The 20332-nt window shown below is 35.6% G+C and overlaps 5 protein-coding genes and 1 pseudogene across 5 annotated transcripts; all 6 read right to left on the bottom strand.

Moving 5' to 3' along the window:
- Positions 1–3393: 3393 nt before the first annotated feature.
- On the bottom strand, positions 3394–4147 carry LOC104903848 (auxin-responsive protein SAUR64-like). The gene has a single exon (XM_010691974.3). It carries the CDS (start codon positions 3920–3922, stop codon positions 3512–3514), a length of 411 nt encoding a protein of 136 aa, XP_010690276.3. The 5' UTR covers positions 3923–4147; the 3' UTR covers positions 3394–3511.
- Positions 4148–5339: 1192 nt separating this feature from the next.
- LOC104903849 (auxin-responsive protein SAUR64-like) lies at positions 5340–6421 on the bottom strand (annotated as a pseudogene).
- A 5244-nt stretch (positions 6422–11665) lies between these two features.
- LOC104904183 (auxin-responsive protein SAUR64) lies at positions 11666–12711 on the bottom strand. Its single transcript, XM_010692379.4, has one exon. It carries the CDS (start codon positions 12515–12517, stop codon positions 11963–11965), a length of 555 nt encoding a protein of 184 aa, XP_010690681.2. The 5' UTR covers positions 12518–12711; the 3' UTR covers positions 11666–11962.
- Positions 12712–13803: 1092 nt separating this feature from the next.
- On the bottom strand, positions 13804–14184 carry LOC125493680 (auxin-responsive protein SAUR64-like). Its single transcript, XM_048637164.1, has one exon. The coding sequence runs from the start codon at positions 14182–14184 to the stop codon at positions 13804–13806; it is 381 nt and encodes a 126-aa protein (XP_048493121.1).
- A 2197-nt stretch (positions 14185–16381) lies between these two features.
- LOC104903851 (auxin-responsive protein SAUR66-like) lies at positions 16382–17085 on the bottom strand. The gene has a single exon (XM_010691976.4). It carries the CDS (start codon positions 16862–16864, stop codon positions 16466–16468), a length of 399 nt encoding a protein of 132 aa, XP_010690278.1. The 5' UTR covers positions 16865–17085; the 3' UTR covers positions 16382–16465.
- Positions 17086–18299: 1214 nt separating this feature from the next.
- Positions 18300–18680, bottom strand: LOC104903852 (hypothetical protein). The gene has a single exon (XM_010691977.3). The coding sequence runs from the start codon at positions 18678–18680 to the stop codon at positions 18300–18302; it is 381 nt and encodes a 126-aa protein (XP_010690279.2).
- Between the last annotated feature and the right edge of the window lie 1652 nt (positions 18681–20332).

Raw genomic sequence — 20332 nt, 5'->3', positions numbered from 1 at the left:
GATTCTCACACTGTAGATGGGGGGAGACGAAGATTTGTAGCCGTATGTACGCTTGTGGACGATCGGAAAATGCTACCTAAAAAAGCGTGTATCGGAAAATTTACTCATGCGTAGGACGAAGGCCCATGGTGGTGTTTTTATTGTCATATGGTGGGCCACAGCTAGGGATGAAAATGGATCGTATTCGGGACGGGTGGAGCTTCACCCGCATCCATCCGCTCCACCATCATCCATCCATCACCCGCTAAGGTAGACTAATAGAGATGATCATTCCTAATTGAGAAGATCATTCCTCCACAAGTGGATGGGTATTCCTCCTTGGGAGAGGTGTTATATCTTCGGCTTCCAAGAAACAAACTTGTATTGCGGATTTATCAATGACATCGGAGTTTATAGCTCTGTCATCGGCAAGCAAAGAAGTCGAGTGGTTAAGGAATCTCATGTTTGAGATAACTTTGTTGCCAAAACCGATTTCACCAATTGCTACACATTGTGATAGTGATGTAGCATTGGCAAGGGCTTATAGTCAAGTTTACAATGGTAAATCAAGGCACATCGGTGTGAGACATAGTTATGTCAAAGGATTGATGAAAGATAGTGTCATTACAGTTGACTATATAAGGACTACGTATAATCTAGCGGATTGCTTCACTAAGGCTTTAGCTAGAGATACGATAAAGAGGATGACAATCGGTTTAGGATTGGTGCCCATTGAAAATCACGAGTAGGGAAATCTTAACTTAACGCCCAATAAGACGTTGGGTCTTAAGTTCACGACATGTAAGACACTATTCAATGTTTTATTTTAATGTTGGCTACTTTGTTCACAAAAAAAAAAAAAAAAAACTTTGTAATCTAAAGCAATCATAATTGCATGGCCAGATATATTAGGCATAACCATTATGGATGTTTTGCTGTCTGTAGGGTTCAATATATAGCACAAGCATGTGGCAGGTGAATGTTCAAATTTCAGGCATTATAACAAAATTCAAAGGTGCTGTTGCATTTGCCTATCTCTCCTGTTCATGGACCATATATATATTTACCTATGTTACTTAAAAAACTTCTTTTCTATACAAGTTATTTCATCTCCCATCAGAATTTGCGCGCAGTTTGACTCTTTGCCTCTTTCGGATGGGTTCTATTCAACCACAACTGTCTTTATCATAAATATTTTTTAAACTTATTCTTGTTATGAATTAAAACACTTTTAACTCATCTTAACTTCTTTGAACTGTTGAATTTCTTCTGTTATTATTAGCAACATATATCAAACACCAAGAAATTAAGGGTTAACTGAAGAAATACTACAGTGACAAAACTGTTCAAATGACAAAAAAGGTTTCTCAACTGTCCTTTACTTTGTAGGCAAAATTGCACTATATACTTTGTACAAATGGGATAAGCGAAGAAAAAATTCTAGAAACTACATACTAACGAATGTGGGTTGAATTGCTCTTGATTATCTAGTGACATGATGAGTATTTGCAGGTAGCTAACGACATGATTAATGCCTTTTCCAAGTCCTGAGTCACATGTCTTTGAATCATAGAGATCATGTACTCCATGAAATCTGAATCACAAGGCAGTGTGATGGGCCCTGCGCTTGCTACTCCATACTCTTCATCGGCTATTCTGAAGAGTTCTATGAATATCTCAGTCTTGAGATATTTCAAAGGAATCATAAACCGTCTTTTGTCAGTTGTGTAGACAACAAAGTGGCCTTCATTAGCCAATGGTCGTGGCCAGGAGATCCTCTTTCTGCTGGCGGCTGCTATTTTTTGCCACTTTCTGGCCATCTTGATAAGCTTCTTTGTGCTGATCATGTTTGGTTTAAGAGGGATATGAAATTAAGGAGTTGTACTGAAGATGAGAAAATTTTGAAATATAAAAAGCTGAAAAATGTAGAAGCTATTGGCTAAGATGAGTTTGGGAAATGGGTAATGGTCAGGTTATATAGCTTCAAACTGAAAGACATTACCTCATTGGTGACTACCTTGCCCTATTTCTTTGGAAGCAAAACCATGTGAGTAAGGTTTTTTGCTTTGTATTATCTGAAAACATGTATTGCCAACATTGTCTCTTTATAATTAATACAATCCTCTTGTCAGCCACTCACTTAGACTAGTGCTTTAGGACTTAAGTCAAGTGGCTGTACCCTTTTTATTTTTTGTGGTTTTAATTACTTCATTCATGATTACAATGTACAATTTACTGTGTATACTAACTGAGATCTACTGCTGTCAATTCTTCGTGTGCTTGTTCAGCCACTTTTTCTTATTCTTTTTCTTTTTTTATGACAGATTGCTGTGACTGATTCACATCATCTACGCAAGGCAGATAATATATTTGAGATTGATGAAGAGCAATCACTCTCAAAGGTATCTTACTATTAGTACATCATAGTTCACAGGCTTGCTTTAAACTCTATGAGAAACAATCCTAACATGTAATATTACCATTATAGGTAAATTCTTGTGTGATTATATCACTTTGACTGTTTGACATAACTGGTGTGTGTTATTTTCTGGAACAAATTCATGTGGATAATCAGGTGGCTATGTCTGGTTTACTATTTTTGACTTGCATTCGTTTTGACATATTCCAAAACATGTAGGCCAAAAAAGTATAAGCTTCTTGATAGCTACTAAATTAGATTATGTATAATCTGGAGTGGATTTTGCATTGTTTGGATAAGTTGCTAATTAATAAAGGTTGTTCAGCTTCTTTACTCATATTCCTGCGATACTAATAGGTTATATATTATATTAATAATTAGTCTCTCCCAAAATTAAAACCCTAGCTACTTTATTGGTCGTTTTTACTCTATGGTAAATAATTTTCAGGTCCAATTAATAGAAGAAGTTGGTAATGTGTCCCAATACTTCAGTTCTTGTCATATCTCGACAGTTCCAGCTGCAATGAGATACTTAGGGGCCAAGGAAGATCTAATCGATGAAGATTTGCAATTCTTTTTACAGTTTTTTTTATAACATATTTGGATGGTCATTCTGGCTGTTTTGATGTGTAGGGTTCAATAAGAAGCACAAGCATGTGGCAGGTGAATGTTACTAAAAGATTAGAGGCATTCTTATGTATAAAGAAAATCTAAAGATGCTGTCACATTTGCCTGTCAATGTTGTTCGTGGACCCTATATATTCACTTGTGTTAATCTACCTCTTTTTTCTATCCAAGTAAGTTCTTCGTCCATCATTAGAATATGCTATGCAACTTTGACCGTTTAGGGTGTATTCAACTCAAGTGAAACTGTCTTATATGAATTTATTTGAACTTGTCAAAATTGGTTGTTATTGTGTTGAATTTATTCGACCTTATGAAACTTTGTAACTATTTGCAATTTATATCGAGCATCAAGAAGTAAAGGAGAAGTGTAAATTTGTACAATGTCAAAACTATTTCGTTGACAATTTCTTTTATCAATGTCATTAACATTCTTGGCAATTGATGTATATATTTTGTACAGAGGGTGTAACAGAATTATCTATTTTCCTAGAAACTACAAATAAACAATTGTGGATTAGCTCGTTCTCGATGTTCATCATGTGATAATGATGAGTATCTGCAGCTAGCTAAGGACATGACTAATGCCTTCTCCATGTCCTCAGTTACACTTCTTTGGATCATAGAGATCGCATAATCCATGAAGTTTGAATCACAAGGTAGCATAATTGGCCCCGAACTTGGAACTCCATACTCTTCCTCGGCTATCTTTAAGAGCTCTATGAAAATCTGGCTCTTTAGATATGCCAAAGGAATGATGAATCGTTTTCCATCAGTTGTGTAGACAACAAAGTGGCCCTCATTAGCCACTGATTTTGGCCAGGAGACCCTCTTCCTGCTGGCAGCTGCCTTCTTTTGCCACTTTCTTGCCATCTTTATAAGCTTCTTTGTGCTGATCATGTTGTGGGTTTTAAGAGGGATATGGGAGAATTTTTTTTGAGAATGAGAAATTAAAACAAGGAATTTAGAAGATTTTGGTTGGGATGAGTTTGGGAAATGGGAGATGGTCAAGTTTTATAGCTTCAATCGAAAGACATATCATTTCATTATTGGTATGTGCCTTGTTCTCATTTCGTGGAAAAAAACCATGTGGCTTAGGTTTTTTTGGTTTGGGTTATCTCGGAACATGTAGCCCAAAGATGTTTCTTGATAATTAATACTCTATCCTGTCAGCCCCTCAATTGAATGATTGTTTTAAGTAGAGTGGTTGTGCTTCTTCTTGTTTTTCTTTTACAATTGCTACTTGGAATATCTAACCTGCACGGTGTAGTACACTAGTCACTAGGACTTGATGTTTCTATACCGTGTAACTAGACACCTACAAATCTGTGATTTACTAGTATTACTACTATAAGGTTATGAGGCTACTGTCGCAGATAAATCTTCTGGTTGTGTTATACAGATTGGTACCTATTCCATTTATATGTATGACCCTACTACTTCCGTTTTTTTAGTTTTACTAGTGAGTGTCCCGGGCGATGCTCCGGGTTGAATCTTTTCTTAAATTTTTGTCTTGTGAGAAAAAAATTGACCACTATAGTCTATTATCATTACCATTAATGTCTTAAGTATCTAACTACTTGTATAGTCTTTTAATGAGAAATAATTACAAGACCTTATTATAATTTATTTTAAAATATTAATCAATGAACAATGTTATGTTGGATGAATGGTTAAGCTCTCACTTTTCCTTTCGTATAGATATTTTGAGTTTTGACTTTGACTATAATTTTTTGTCTAATACATATATAAATAATTATACGGTATGTAAGATGATACTGGAGTTATCTCCATTTGTTTTTAAAATATAGTTAATCAGGGGAAATTAGATCCCTCACTCCCCCTCCTCCCCTCCCCTTCCCTTCCCTTCCCTTCCCTTCCCTTCCTTCCGTCTGACTTCTCTCATTCTAAAGACACCATAAAAAGTTACCTCACGGTTTTTTTTTTGAGTCAACCCAATTTGATAATAAGTTATTGTGAGACTGCCTCATACAAAATTTTGCTCCTATGTAGCCACAAAATGGACAACACGCTACATCATTACTTAGAGGTGGCCGCGAGGAATTAATAAAGTTTATGGACGCAGGGACTGGTGGTAACAACAACAACCAGCATCCTTGAAACTAACAGTATATATATTGTTCTAAAATGTATGCTTTTCTATCAAATTTATTATTCCCTGTTAAGTCAAAAATTATATCATGGCAAGATTATGCCTGTTAAATTCTTAACGAAAGAATATATGGTGACTGTTTGGTTTCATTCCTGATTGAAGGTTGCTTATTCTATTTCTTATGGAGATGCCGGATAGCTAATGACCAATGGACATAGCTGCAGCTTAAGGATGATATTTAATGTAGGAACCTGGATCGACAACTTCAGTTATGATCTTCTTTTTCTATAAGTTCCTTTTTATTCAGGTATTGTTGATCATAAGCATTTTGCAGTTTAGAACATGTGCCATTAAAAAATAAACACGACCTTTTGATTCAAACTTTCGCAGGAACTTTTATAAACTCTCTCAGTAAATTGTACTACTACATGTTCTGTACAAAAGAGCTAGGAAAATTTTCTAAAAGCTACATATAAACAATTGTTGATTATGTTGTTCTTGATGGTCATTTGCCAATGATGAATATCTGCATGAGGCTAAAGACATGATCAGTGCCTTTTTCCAAGTCTTCATCGACATGTCTTTGGATCATAGAGATTGCGTACTCCATGAATCTCGAATCACAAGGCAACATAATTGGCCCTGAATCTGCTACTCCAAACTCTTCCTCTGCTATTTTGAAGAGCTCTGTTAAAATCTCGCTCTTCAGGTATGTTAAAGGAATTATAAATCGTCTCTTATCACTTGTATAGACGACAAAATGACCTTTTTCAGCCACTGGTCTTGGCCAGGAAATCCTTCTCCTACTCGCAGCTGCTAAATTTTGCCACTTCCCGCCATTTTGACAAGCTTCTTAGTACTGATCATATTGTGAGCTTTTCAGATGGAAATAGGATAAAATCTTGAAAAGATAAATTAAATTGAAATCTTCTGCGGAAATTATCGTGCTTGGTTAAGAAGAATCTAAACAAATCATCAAGCTTTATAGCTCCAAAAAAGTTATCAATTCGACATGGAAGCACAATCTTGTGGATATTCAGGTGACTATGTCTGCTTAACTTTAACATTTGCCAACCATTTGATAGATCTTAGAACATATAGGCCGAATGTGTTACATGATAATTAATACTATCCTCTTGACAGTCAGTAAGTTGAGTGGATATTTCTTTGTTTTGGCTCCACACCTGAGATTTCCTGCTTTTGATTGTGCCAAGTAGTTACCAACTAATTAAATGTAGATGTTTTGAGTTGCCATGTGCATTAGAGAACAACTTTTTTATGCAGATAAGATAATTGATGAATTAAAAAGCATTACCATTCAACATTGTGTAGAATAGTCTAATTGAGTGGCTGAGCAAGAGGTTTACACCAAACATCAAATGTCAAGAGACATATTTGGGCAACATGTTTTGGGATTATTCAAAGAAACAAAAACTTACCCATGTGGTTATGCTTCTTAATTATAAGGGCAATGGTCAGCTATGAAATGATATGTCTTTAATTTGAAGCTATAAAACTTTTCCATTTCCTCACCACATTTCAACAAGTAATCTGCTACATTCTTGACATATCCAGAAAAACTCTGCTCTTTGTAAAATCTCCTTTGTTTTTAGTCTTAAACCCACAATATGATCAGCACAAAGATACTCATTAAGATGGCAAGAAAGTGGCAAAAGATAGCAGCAGCCAGTAGGAAGAGAATCTCCTGGTCACGACAAGTGGCTGACGAGGGTCACTTTGTTGTCTACACAACTGATGGAAGACGATTTGTCATTCCTTTGGCTTATCTCAAGAGTGAGATTATCATAGAGCTCTTTAGTATAGCCGAGGAAGAGTTTGGAGTAACAAGTTCGGGGGCAATTATGATGCCTTGTGATTCAAATTTCATGAAGTACGCAATTTCTTTGATCCAGAGATGTGTAGCTGGCGACTTGCAAAGGGCCTTGATGATGTCCTTAGCTAGCTGCAAAAACTCATCGTTGTCACATGAATATCAAGAACATATGAACCCAAAATCGCTGATTTGTAGTTTCTAGAAAAACTAAATAGCTTTCTCTTTTGTATAGAACATATGTACAGAATGATTACAATTAGAATTTTAATGAGATTCTGAAAGAATTTATTTGATCCAAAATTTTTTGCCATTATATTAATGTTCCCATCTATTAACTTCTACTACCGTACGGTATGAGCTGCAATATACAGATTGTAGAAATTCATGTGTTTTTTACTTTCGGTCTATATGAATGGTCCAAGAGCCATACATTGCATTCTTGGACCCTGGTGTTGGATAAAGTAGCTTTAACTGAAACTAATAGCTGGAGAATTTCGGTGAATATTTGTATATAGCTGGAGAATCCAGGTTAATATTACCTGACCCTTAAAATTAGTTAATCCAAGTCATATTTTGTTCATCAATTTTGCAAATTATACCATAGGCCATCAAGAGGTATAAGAGATTGGCACCAAGTGATTTGAACAAATTTATCTAAGAACTTTCATTGACTTTTCTAGGTAAAATTCTACTATGTGTTTGGTACAAGGAGATAACATAATTAATTCTAGAACTACAGATAAATAATGCATATAAGCTCCGAAGTTTATCCATTTTGATAAGCTTTTTCATACTGATCATTTTGTGGAGATTTTTTTGGTAAAAATGATTTTTTTGAAATTGGAGGCTCTACTAATGCGGAATTTTGAAAAGTGCAGTTTGTTTAAGAAAGCTTTGGGGAATTATTAGGTGGATTGGCTTGTTTTCATTCATGTGGATTTTCAGATGGCTATATGTGTGAGGGACCAATGCTGATCTAAGTGGTGTAGACCAATAAATTTTTTCTTATAGATTATTACCAACTGATGTAGACCGACAATTTTTTTTCCTTACATATTATTTATCAACTGATGGACATTCAAACTCTATAATCTGAAGTTCCTACACTGTGATCTGTCTAGAGAGAGAAAACCCCTCAATAAATGTCATTCATCCCTACACCGCCCTCAAGGCTGAAAGCCCCCCTCCCCTAACCGTGCAAGCCACCAGTGTCCCTGCTGTTCGACATGATACCAAGTCCCCAAGCCCATTTCAGTTTAAAATCCCCATCCCAACTGGAAAAATCTACGGTGTTCGGAGGAGGCCCATGGTTCATCTTGGGCTGTATGGTTTGGGTGCAGGACTGGTCACCTGGATTTAACCCATCCCTTGCCAAAATTAACCTGTTTCTGATAGGGATGCACTTACCAATCTCCCTATGAGATTTTATAGAAGTGACATGTTGAAAGATAGGTAATAGTGTGGGAAAGAGTGTGAAAATTGATTCTCACTCTCTAGATGGGGGCAGATGAAGATTTGCAGCCGTATGTATGCTTGTGGACGATCGGAAAATGCTACCTAAAAAAGCGTGCATCGGAAAATTTACTGATGCGTAGGACGAAGGCCCATGGTGGTGTTTTTATTGTCATATGGTGGGCGACAGCTAGGGATGGAAATGGATCGGGTTCGGGACGGGTGGAGCTTCACCCGCATCCATCCGCTCCACCAGCATCCATCCATCACCCGCTAAGGTAGACTATAGAGAAGATCATTCCTAATAGAGAAGATCATTCCTCCACAAGTGGATGGGTATTCCTCCTTGGGAGAGGTGTTATATCTTGGGCTTCCAAGAAACAAACTTGTATTGCCGATTCTTCAATGACATCGGAGTTTATAGCTCTGTCATCGGCAAGCAAAGAAGCCGAGTGGTTAAGGAATCTCATGTTTGAGATAACTTTGTTGCCAAAACCGATTTCACCAATTGCTACACATTGTGATAGTGATGCAGCATTGGCAAGGGCTTATAGTCAAGTTTACAATGGTAAATCAAGGCACATCGGTGTGAGACATAGTTATGTCAAAGGATTGATGAAAGATAGTGTCATTACAGTTGACTATATAAGGACTACGTATAATCTAGCGGATTGCTTCACTAAGGCTTTAGCTAGAGATACGATAAAGAGGATGACAATCGGTTTAGGATTGGTGCCCATTGAAAATCACGAGTAGGGAAATCTTAACTTAACGCCCAATAAGACGTTGGGTCTTAAGTTCACGACATGTAAGACACTATTCAATGTTTTATTTTAATGTTGGCTACTTTGTTCACAAAAAAAAAAAAAAAAAAACTCTGTAATATAAAGCAATCATAATTGCATGGCCAGATATATTAGGCATAACCATTATGGATGTTTTGCTGTCTATAGGGTTCAATATATAGCACAAGCATGTGGCAGGTGAATGTTCAAATTTCAGGCATTATAACAAAATTCAAAGGTGCTGTTGCATTTGCCTATCCCTCCTGTTCATGGACCATATATAAATTTACCTATGTTACTTAAAAAACTTCTATTCTATACAAGTTATTTCATCTCCCATCAGAATTTGCGCGCAGTTTGACTCTTTGCCTCTTTCGGATGGGTTCTATTCAACCACAACTGTCTTTATCAGAAACGTTTTTTAAACTTATTCTTGTTATGAATTAAAACACTTTTAACTCATCTTAACTTCTTTGAACTGTTGAATTTCTTCTGTTATTATTAGCAACATATATCAAACACCAAGAAATTAAGGGTTAAGTGAAGAAATACTACAGTGACAAAACTGTTCAATTGACAAAAAAGTTTCTCAACTGTCCTTTACTTTGTAGGCAAAATTCCACTATATACTTTGTACAAATGGGATAACCGAAGAAAAAATTCTAGAAACTACATACTAACGAATGTGGGTTGAATTGCTCTTGATTATCTAGTGACAATGATGAGTATTTGCAGGTAGCTAACGACATGATTAATGCCTTTTCCAAGTCCTGAGTCACATGTCTTTGAATCATAGAGATCATGTACTCCATGAAATCTGAATCACAAGGCAGTGTGATGGGCCCTGTGCTTGCTACTCCATACTCTTCATCCGTTCATCGGCTATTCTGAAGAGTTCTATGAATATCTCAGTCTTGAGATATTTCAAAGGAATCATAAACCGTCTTCTGTCAGTTGTGTAGACAACAAAGTGGCCTTCATTAGCCAATGGTCGTGGCCAGGAGATCCTCTTTCTGCTGGCAGCTGCTATTTTTTGCCACTTTCTGGCCATCTTGATAAGCTTCTTTGTGCTGATAATGTTGGGTTTAAGAGGGATATGAAATTAAGGAGTTGTACTGAAGATGAGAAAATATTGGAATGAGAAAACTGAAGAATGTAGAAGGTATTGGCTAAGATGAGTTTGGGAAATCGGTAATGGTCAACTTATATAGCTTCAAACTGAAAGACATATCACCTCATTGGTGACTACCTTGTCCTATTTCTTTGGAAGCAAAACCATGTGAGTAAGGTTTTTTGCTTTGTATTATCTCAAAACATGTATTCCCAACATTGTCTCTTTATAATTAATACAATCCTCTTGTCAGCCACTCACTTAGACTAGTGCTTTAGGACTTAAGTCAAGTGGCTGTACCCTTTTTATTTTTTGTGGTTTTAATTACTTCATGCATGATTACAATGTACAATTTACTGTGTATACTAACTGAGATCTACTGCTGTCAATTCTTGGTGTGCTTGTTCAGCCACTTTTTCTTTTTCTTTTTTTATGACAGATTGCTGTGACTGATTCACATCATCTACGCATGGCAGATAATATATTTGAGATTGATGAAGAGCAATCACTATCAAAGGTATTTTACTACTATATAAGTACATCATACTTCACAGGCTAGCTATAAACTGTATGAGAAACAATCTTAACATGTAATTATTACCATTACAGGTAAATTCTTGTGTGATCATATCACTTTGACATAACTGGTGTGTGTTATTTTTTGGAACAAATTCATGTGGATAATCAGGTGGCTATGTCTGGTTTACTATTTTCAACTTGCATTCGTTTTGACATATTCCAAAACATGTAGGCCAAAAAAGTATAAGCTTCTTGATAGCTACTGAATTAGAATATGTATAATCTGGAGTGGATTTTGCATTGTTTGGATAAGTTGCTAATTAATAAATGTTGTTCAGCTTCTCTACTCATATTCCTGCGAAACTAATAGGTTATATATTATATTAATAATTAGTCTCTCCCAAAATTAAAACCCTAGCTACTTTATTGGTCGTTTTTACTCTATCGTAAATAATTTTCAGGTCCAATTAATAGAAGAAGTTGGTAATGTGTCCCAATACTTCAGTTCTTGTCATATCTCGACAGTTCCAGCTGCAATGAGATACTTAGGGGCCAAGGAAGATCAAATCGATGAAGATGTGCAATTCTTTTTACAGTTTTTTTTATAACATATTTGGATGGTCATTATGGCTGTTTTGATGTGTAGGGTTCAATAAGAAGCACAAGCATGTGGCAGGTGAATGTTACTAAAAGATTAGAGGCATTCTTATGTATAAAGAAAATCTAAAGATGCTGTCATATTTGCCTGTCAATCTTGTACGTGGACCCTATATATTCACTTGTGTTACTCTACCTCTTTTTTCTATCCAAGTAAGTTTTTCGTCCATCATTAGAATATGCTATGCAACTTTGACCGTTTAGGGTGTGTTCAACTCAAGTGAAACTGTCGTATATGAATTTATTTGAACTTGTCAAAATTGGTTTTTATTGTGTTGAATTTATTCGAACTTATGAAACTTTGTAACTATTTGCAATTTATATCGAGCATCAAGAAGTAAAGGAGAAGTGTAAATTTGTACAGTGTCAAAACTATTTCATTGACAATTTCTTTTATCAATGTCATTAACATTCTTGGCAATTGATGTATATATTTTGTACAGAGGGTGTAACAGAATTATCTATTTTCCTAGAAACTACAAATAAACAGTTGTGGATTAGCTCGTTCTCGATGTTCATCATGTGATGATAATGATGAGTATCTGCAGCTAGCTAAGGACATGACTAATGCCTTCTCCATGTCCTCAGTTACACTTCTTTGGATCATAGAGATCGCATAATCCATGAAGTTTGAATCACAAGGTAGCATAATTGGCCCCGAACTTGGTACTCCATACTCTTCCTCGGCTATCTTTAAGAGCTCTATGAAAATCTGGCTCTTGAGATATGCCAAAGGAATGATGAATCGTTTTCCATCAGTTGTGTAGACAACAAAATGGCCCTCATTAGCCACTGATTTTGGCCAGGACACCCTCTTCCTGCTGGCAGCTGCCTTCTTTTGCCACTTTCTTGCCATCTTTATAAGCTTCTTTGTGCTGATCATGTTGTAGGTTTCAAGAGGGATATGGGAGAATTTTTTTTGAGGATGAGAAATTAAAACAAGGAATTTAGAAGTTTTTGGTTGGGATGAGTTTGAAAATGGGAGATGGTCAAGTTTTATAGCTTCAATTTGAAGACATATCATTTCATTGGTAAGTGCCTTGTTATCATTTCGTGGAAGAAAACCATGTGGCTTAGGTTTTTTTGCTTTGGGTGATCTCGGAACATGTAGCCCAAAGATGTTTCTTGATAATTAATACTCTATCCTGTCAGCCCCTCAATTGAATGATTGTTTTAAGTAGAGTGGTTGTGCTTCTTCTTGTTTTTCTTTTACAATTGCTACTTGGAATATCTAACCTGCACGGTGTAGTACACTAGTCACTACTCACTAGGACTTGATGTTTCTATACCGTGTAACTAGACACCTACAAACCTGTGATTTACTACTATAAGGTTATGAGGCTACTGTTGCAGATAAATCTTCTAGTTGTGCTATACGGATTGGTACCTAATCCATTTGTATGTATGACCCTACTACTTCCGTTTTTTTAGTTTCAATATTTTGAGTTTTAACTTTGACTATAATATTTTGTCTAATACATATATAAATAATTCTATGGTATGTAAGATTATACTAGAGTTATCTCCATTTGTTTTTAAAATATAGTTAATCAGGGGAAATTAGACCCCTCACTTGCCCCCTCTCCTCCCCTCCCTTTCCCTTCCCTTCCCTTCCTTCCGTCTGACTTCTCTCGTTCTAAAGACACCATAAAAAGTTACCTCACGTTTTTTTTTGAGTCAACCCAATTTGACAATAAGTTATTGTGAGACTGCCTCATACAAAATGTTGCTCCTATATAGCCACATATTGGACAACACGCTATATCATTAATTACTTTGAGGTGTCCGCGAGGAATGTAATAAAGGTCGTGGATGCAGGGACTGGTGGTAACAACAACAACCAGCATCTTTGAAACTGACAGTAAATATATTGTTCTAAAATGTATGCTTTTCTATCAAATTTATTATTCCCTGTTAAGTCAAAAATTATATCATGGCAAGATTATGCCTGTTAAATTCTTAACGAAAGAATATAGGGTGACTGTTTGGTTTCATTCCTGATTGAAGGTTGCTTCTTCTATTTCTTATGGAGATGCCGGATAGCTAATGACCAATGGACATAGCTGCAGCTTAAGGATAATATTTAATGTAGTCCACCTTGATCGACAACTTCAGTTATGATCTCCTTTTTCTATAAGTTCCTTTTTATTCAGGTATTGTTGATCATATGCATTTTGCAGTTTATAACATGTGCCATTAAAAAATAAACAAGACCTTTTGATTCAAACTTTCGCAGGAACTTGTATAAACTCTCTCAGTAAATTGTACTACTACATGTTCTGTACAAAAGAAAAGAGCTAAGAAAATTTTCTAAAAGCTACATATAAACAATTGTTGATTATGTTGTTCTTGATGGTCATTTGCCAATGATGAATATCTGCATGAGGCTAAAGACATGATCAGTGCCTTTTTCAAGTCTTTATCTACATGTCTTTGGATCATAGAGATTGCGTACTCCAGGAATCTTGAATCACATGGCAACATAATCGGCCCTGAATTTACTACTCCAAACTCTTCCTCTGCTATTTTGAAGAGCTCTGTTAAAATCTCGCTCTTTAGATATGTCAAAGGAATTATAAATCGTCTCTTATCACTTGTATAGACGACAAAGTGACCTTCTTCAGCCACTGGCCTTGGCCAGGAAATCCTTCTCCTACTCGCAGCTGCTAATTTTTGCCACTTCCTCGCCATTTTGACAAGCTTCTTAGTACTGATCATATTGTGGGATTTTCAGAAGGAAATAGGATAATATTTTGAAAAGACAAATTAAATTGAAATCTTCTGAGGAAATTATCGTGCTTGGTTAAGAAGAATCTAAACAAATCATCAACCTTTATAGCTCCAAGAAAACTTATCATTCGACGTGGAAGCAGAATCATGTGGATATTCAGGTGACTATGTCTGCTTAACTTTTAACATTTGCCAACCATTTGATAGATCTTAGAACATATAGGCCAAATGTGTTACATGATAATTAATACTATCCTCTTGACAGTCAGTAAGTTGAGTAGATATTGATTTGTTTTGGCTCGACACCTGAGATTTCCTGCTTCTGATTGTGCCAAGCAGTTACCAACTAATTAAATGCAGATGTTTGGGTTGCCATGTGCATTAGAGAACAACTTATTTATGCAGATAAGATAATAGATGAATTTAAAAAAAAAAAAAAACCATTCAACATTGAGTGGTTGAGCAAGAGGTTTACACCAAACATCAAATGTCAAGAGATATCTCTGGGCAACATGTTTTGGGATTATTCAAAGAAACAAAAACTTACCCATGTGGTTATGCTTCTTAATTATAAGGGCAATGGTCCGCTATGAAATGATGTCTTTAGTTTGAAGCTATAAAACTTGACCATTTCCTCACCAAATTTCAACAAGTAATCTGCTATATTCTTGACATATCCAGAAAAACTCTGCTCTTTGGAAAAATCTCCTTTGTTTTTAGTCTTAAATCCACAAAATGATCAGCACAAAGAAACTTCTTAAGATGGCAAGAAAGTGGCAAAAGATAGCAGCAGCCAGTAGGAAGAGAATCTCCTGGTCACGACCAGTGGCCGATGAGGGTCACTTTGTTGTCTACACAACTGATGGAAGACGATTTGTCATTCCTTTGGCTTATCTCAAGAGTGAGATTATCATAGAGCTCTTTAGTATAGCCGAGGAAGAGTTTGGAGTAACAAGTTCAGGGGCAATTATGATGCCTTGTGATTCCAATTTCATGGAGTACGCAATTTCTTTGATCCAAAGATGTGTAGCTGGCGACTTGCAAAAGGCTTTGATAATGTCCTTAGCTAGCTGCAAATACTCATCATTGTCACATGAATATCAAGAACAAATGAACCCAAAATCATTGATTTGTAGTTTCTAGAAAAAATAAATTGCTTCCTCTTTTGTATAGAACATATGTACAGTATGATTACAATTAGAATTTTAATGAGATTCTGAAAGAATTTATTTGATCCATATTTTTTGCCATTGAAAATATGTGTCCATCTCTTTACTTCTACATCCTGTAAGGTACGAACTGCAATATTATCACAAACGTATAGCCTACAGGTTAAAGAAGTTCATGTGTTTTCAAATTTTCGTCTATAGGAAGGGTCAAAGAGCCATATATTGCATCCCTGGTGTTGGATAAAGTAACATTAACTGGCACTAATAGTTGGAACATATCGGTATGTTTTATCTGCTCTACAAGGCTACGAAGTTTTGATTTATTCTTTCATGCAGTATGTCTGTGAATTTTGTTGCAACTAGAAATGCCAACAGATGACCAGTAAGTTTTAAGAATGTTTTCAACTTGATCAGGTTTTTCAATTTTTAATAGATTTAGAATCATTTACCAAGGATAAGGTAATATTAGATTCAGGATTTATACGTCATATATTTCTGTGAAAAAACGGTCATAGCAAGGGAACTTCATAAGAGATACTATTGGGTAAGGAATGGTGTTGATATATCCCTGGGACTGGAGCAAAAATCATTGTAGGTTTCGATTGTGGAAAGTTCAAATCTGTTGCTACTGTGTATCCCAACTAGTTTGATAATGTTGTGGGTAGGTACCTAAGACTTTGAGACGGACGAATAGTATCTCGCCTGTGTCACTGCTGTTTGTGGCTCCTTATAGACCCAAAAAAAGGGGAAGAAAATAAACAATCGTGTCGACATATGACTCGTATGTTCACCTATATTACTTGAACTCTTTATTATGGTTCCTTTATGATCCAAGTTACTTTGTTCATCACCGCGATGTGGTAATGAGTCTAATTACCTGACCCTTATTAATCCAAGCCATCAATTTGTTCATCAATTTTGCAAATTATACCATAGGCCACCAAGAGGTATAAGAGAAAGGAAAGTTATCAGTGCTGCAAAGTACCAAGTGATTTGAACAAATTTATCTATTAACTTTTTCTTGGAAAAATTCTACTATATGTTATGTACAAAGGAAATAACAGAACTTATTTCTAGAAACTACAGATAAATAAGTGTTGATTAGTGTGTTCATGTGACAATGATGAGTATCTACAGATACCTAAGGACATAATCAATGCCTTCTCCAAGTCTTCTGCTACATGTCTTTGGATCATAGAGATTGCATACTCCATGAAATTTGAATCACAAGGCAGCATAATTGGCCCCGAACTTGTCACTCCAAACTCTTCCTCGGCTATTCTGAGGAGCTCTCTGAAAATCTCATTATTCAGGTACACCAAAGGAATCATAAAGCGTTTTTTATCATTTGTGTAAACAATGAAGTGACCCTTATCAGCCACTGGCTTCGACCAGGAAATCCTCTTTCTGCTGGAAGCTGCGAACTGTTTCCATTTCTTTGCCATTTTGATAAGCTTTTTAGTACTGATCATGTTGTGGAGATTTTTAATAAGAATGAATTTTTTTTTCTGAAGATGAGAGAGTAATTTGGAGGCTGTACTAATGAGGAATTTTGCAGTGCAGTTTGGTTGAGAAAGCTTTGGGGAAATTATCAAGTTTTAAAGATCCAAGTTGAAGACATATCACTTCAACGTGAACTGGCTTGTTTTCATTGTTTGTGAACATCTTCATGTGGATGTTCAGATGGCTATGTCTTGTTTACTATTTCCAACTTGCATTCATTTTGACAGATTGCAATATATGTGTAGGCCAAAAAATATCAGTTGATGATTGATAAAAGCTTATTGACAACGACTAACTTAGATTATGTATAATGTGGAGTGTATGTTGTATGAGTTTGGATAAGGTGCTACTATAATAGTTGCACTCAATCAAGAAATATTCTTAAGCTTAATTACTCGTATACCTGCAAGAACTCAAAGAAAGATGAAACTAATGAGAATTTAGATTAAAATTTGTTAGTAATAGGTTAGAGTAGTGTTTTTTATTTTGACCCGCCTAGATTTTTAAAATATAAGTGAACACTTGGTTTCGTTAAAAGAAAATCCTGGATTCGCCACTAGTTATTGTTCATTAGTTGGTAAATGATTTTCAGGTTGATTGAACAAGTTGTTAATCTGTCCCAACACTTGAGGTTTGTCATCCTTCGGCAATTCCAGCTGCAATGAGATTCTGGGGGACCAAAGCAGATCTAGCTAGCTGATGTAGACCAGCAATTTTTTTGTTACAGGTTAATTACCAACTGATATAGACCGACAATATTTTTTCTTACAGATTACTTACCAACTGATGGACATTAAAAAAAAACTTTGTACTAGAGCAATCATAATTGCATGGCCAGATAGATTAGGCATAACCATTATGGTTGTTTTGCTGTCAGTAGGGTTCAATATGAAGCACAAGCATGTGGCAGGTTAATGTTACTACAAATTTTAGGCATTCTCACATAAGAAAATTCAAAGGTGCTGTTACATCTGCATATTAATCCTTTTCATGGACCATACATATATATTCACCCATGTTACTGAAACACTTCTTCTGATCTCTATACAAGTTATTCCGTCCTCAATCAGAATATGTAGTTTGACTCTTTACCTCTTTAGCTAGGTTGTGTTTAATTTAACCACAATTGTACTTGTCAGAAAATATTTCTTAACTTATCTGAACTTATTGTTGTTGTGAATCGAACCACTTTTAACTTATCTTAACTTCTTTGAACTGTTGAAGTTTTTTTTTTTGTTATTAGTAGCAATTTATATCAAGCACCAAGAAATAAAAGGATAAGTGAAGAAATACTACAATGGCAAAACTGTTCAATTGACAAAAAATTTCTCAATTATCCATTACTCTGCAGGCAAAAATGCACTATATATTTTGTACAAATGGGATAACAGAAAGAAAAAAATTCTAGAAACTACATATCAACAAATGTGGGTTCATTTGCTCTTGATTTTCTAGTGACAATGATGAGTATTTGCAGGCAGCTAAGGACATGATTAATGCCTTCTCTAAGTCCTCAGTCACATGTCTTTGGACCATAGAGATCATGTACTCCATGAATTCCGAATCACAAGGTAGCGTGATAGGCCCAGCACTTGTTACTCCATACTCTTCATCGGCTATTTTGAAGAGTTCTATGAATATCTCAGTCTTGAGATATTTCAAAGGAATCATAAACCGTCTTCCATCAGTTGTGTAGACAACAAAGTGACCTTCGTTAGCCAATGATCGTGGCCAGGAGATCCTCTTTCTGCTGGCGGCTGCTATTTTTTGCCACTTTCTAGCCATCTTGATAAGCTTCTTTGTGCTGATCATGTTGTGGGTTTTAAAAGGGATATGAGAGAGTTGTACCGAAGATGAGAAAATATTGGAATATGAAAAGCTAAGGAATGTAGAAGCTCTTGGTTGGGATGAGTTTGGGAAATGGGAAATGGTCAAGTTATATAGCTTCAAACTGAAAGACACATCACTTCATTAGTGATTGCTTTGTTCTATTTCCTTGGAAGCAAAACCATGTGACTAGGGTTTGTTGCTTTGTATTATCTCAAAACATGTATACCAACAATGTCTCTTTATAATTAATACAATCCTCTTATCAGCCACTCACTTGGACTAGTGTTTTAAGTCAAGTGGTTCTACCCTTTTTATTTTCTGTGGTTCTAGTTACTTATTCATGCATGATTTTTCAATGTAAAATTTACTGTGATTAGTAAATGAGAACTACTGCTGTCAATTCTTGGTGTGCTTGTTCAGCCTCTTAAATTTTTTTTTGACAGATTGCTATAAATGAGCTACATCATTTACCCGAGGCAGATGATATATTTGAGATTGATGAATCGCAACAACTCTCAAAGGTATTTTACTATATTAGTAAACCATAGAAGTATTTCACAGGATATAAACTGTATGAGAAACCATTCTAACATGTAATCTTACCATTACAGGTGATTTTTTTTTTGTGATCATATCACTTTGGGATGAACTGGCGTGTTTTCATATTTGGGGAACAAATTCATGTGGTTATTCAGGTGGCTATGTCTGGTTTACTATTTTCAACTTGCATTCTAAAACATGTATGCCAAAAATGTACTTCCTTCGTTTTTTTTTTTTTACTTGCAGCACTTTTTTTCATCAACTCCAATGCAAACTTTGGATAGGAGAAAGGTAGAGAGGAGAAATGAGAAGACCCCATGTGATTAGAAAGAGATAGAGAGAAAGGAAAAGCAAAAATACAAAGTGTTGCAAGTAATTAATTATTTCCCTTTTAAAAAAGTGTTACAAGTAAAAAAAACAGAGAAAGTATAAGCTTCTTGACAGCCACTAGATACTCCATTGTTGATTGTGTGGATAAGTTGCTGCAGCCTGCAGTAATAACTACACTCAATAAAAGATATTGTTCAGGTTTTTACTCATATTCCTGCAAGAAATCGAAAAACAATGAAACTAATAGGTTATATTTTATACTAATAATTAGTCTCTCCCCAAAATTAAAATCCTGGGTATGTTATTGGTTGTTATAGTTCATCTTATGGTAAATGATTTAGAGGTCAAATTAATAGAACAGGTTGGTGATCTTTCCTCTGTTTCTTTAATAGCAACAAATGAATTTTTGGTGAGTGTATTAAAATAATCAAATATTTGCGACTAAATAAAACAGAGGTAGTATGTCCCAGCACTTGAGTTGTTTTCATCTCTCACAATTCCATCTGCAATGAGATTCTTAGGGGCCAACCGGCCAAGGAAGATCAAATTGATGTAGACTTGCAATTCTTTTTACAGTTTTGTTATTACTATGTTATTGAAAAAAAAATAGAACGTACTTCAGCATAAAAGGAATCATAATTGCATGGCTAGATAGATTAGGCATAGCCTTTGTGGTTGTTTTGATGTGTGTAGGGTTCAATAAGAAGCACAAGCATGTGGCAGGTGATGTTACTGCA

The sequence above is a fragment of the Beta vulgaris genome, chromosome 9 (assembly GCF_026745355.1).
Source record: "Beta vulgaris subsp. vulgaris cultivar EL10 chromosome 9, EL10.2, whole genome shotgun sequence".
Taxonomy (NCBI): Eukaryota; Viridiplantae; Streptophyta; class Magnoliopsida; order Caryophyllales; family Amaranthaceae; genus Beta; species Beta vulgaris.
Note: the sequence above shows the minus strand (reverse complement) of the source record. Positions and strands in the feature narration are given on the sequence as shown.

What these genes read in the sequence shown, in the direction of transcription:
- LOC104903848 (XM_010691974.3), bottom strand. Translation starts at nt 3,922, where the DNA reads ATGATCAGCACAAAGAAGCTTATAAAGATGGCAAGAAAGTGGCAAAAG.
- LOC104904183 (XM_010692379.4), bottom strand. Translation starts at nt 12,517, where the DNA reads ATGATATGTCTTCAAATTGAAGCTATAAAACTTGACCATCTCCCATTT.
- LOC125493680 (XM_048637164.1), bottom strand. Translation starts at nt 14,184, where the DNA reads ATGGCGAGGAAGTGGCAAAAATTAGCAGCTGCGAGTAGGAGAAGGATT.
- LOC104903851 (XM_010691976.4), bottom strand. Translation starts at nt 16,864, where the DNA reads ATGATCAGTACTAAAAAGCTTATCAAAATGGCAAAGAAATGGAAACAG.
- LOC104903852 (XM_010691977.3), bottom strand. Translation starts at nt 18,680, where the DNA reads ATGGCTAGAAAGTGGCAAAAAATAGCAGCCGCCAGCAGAAAGAGGATC.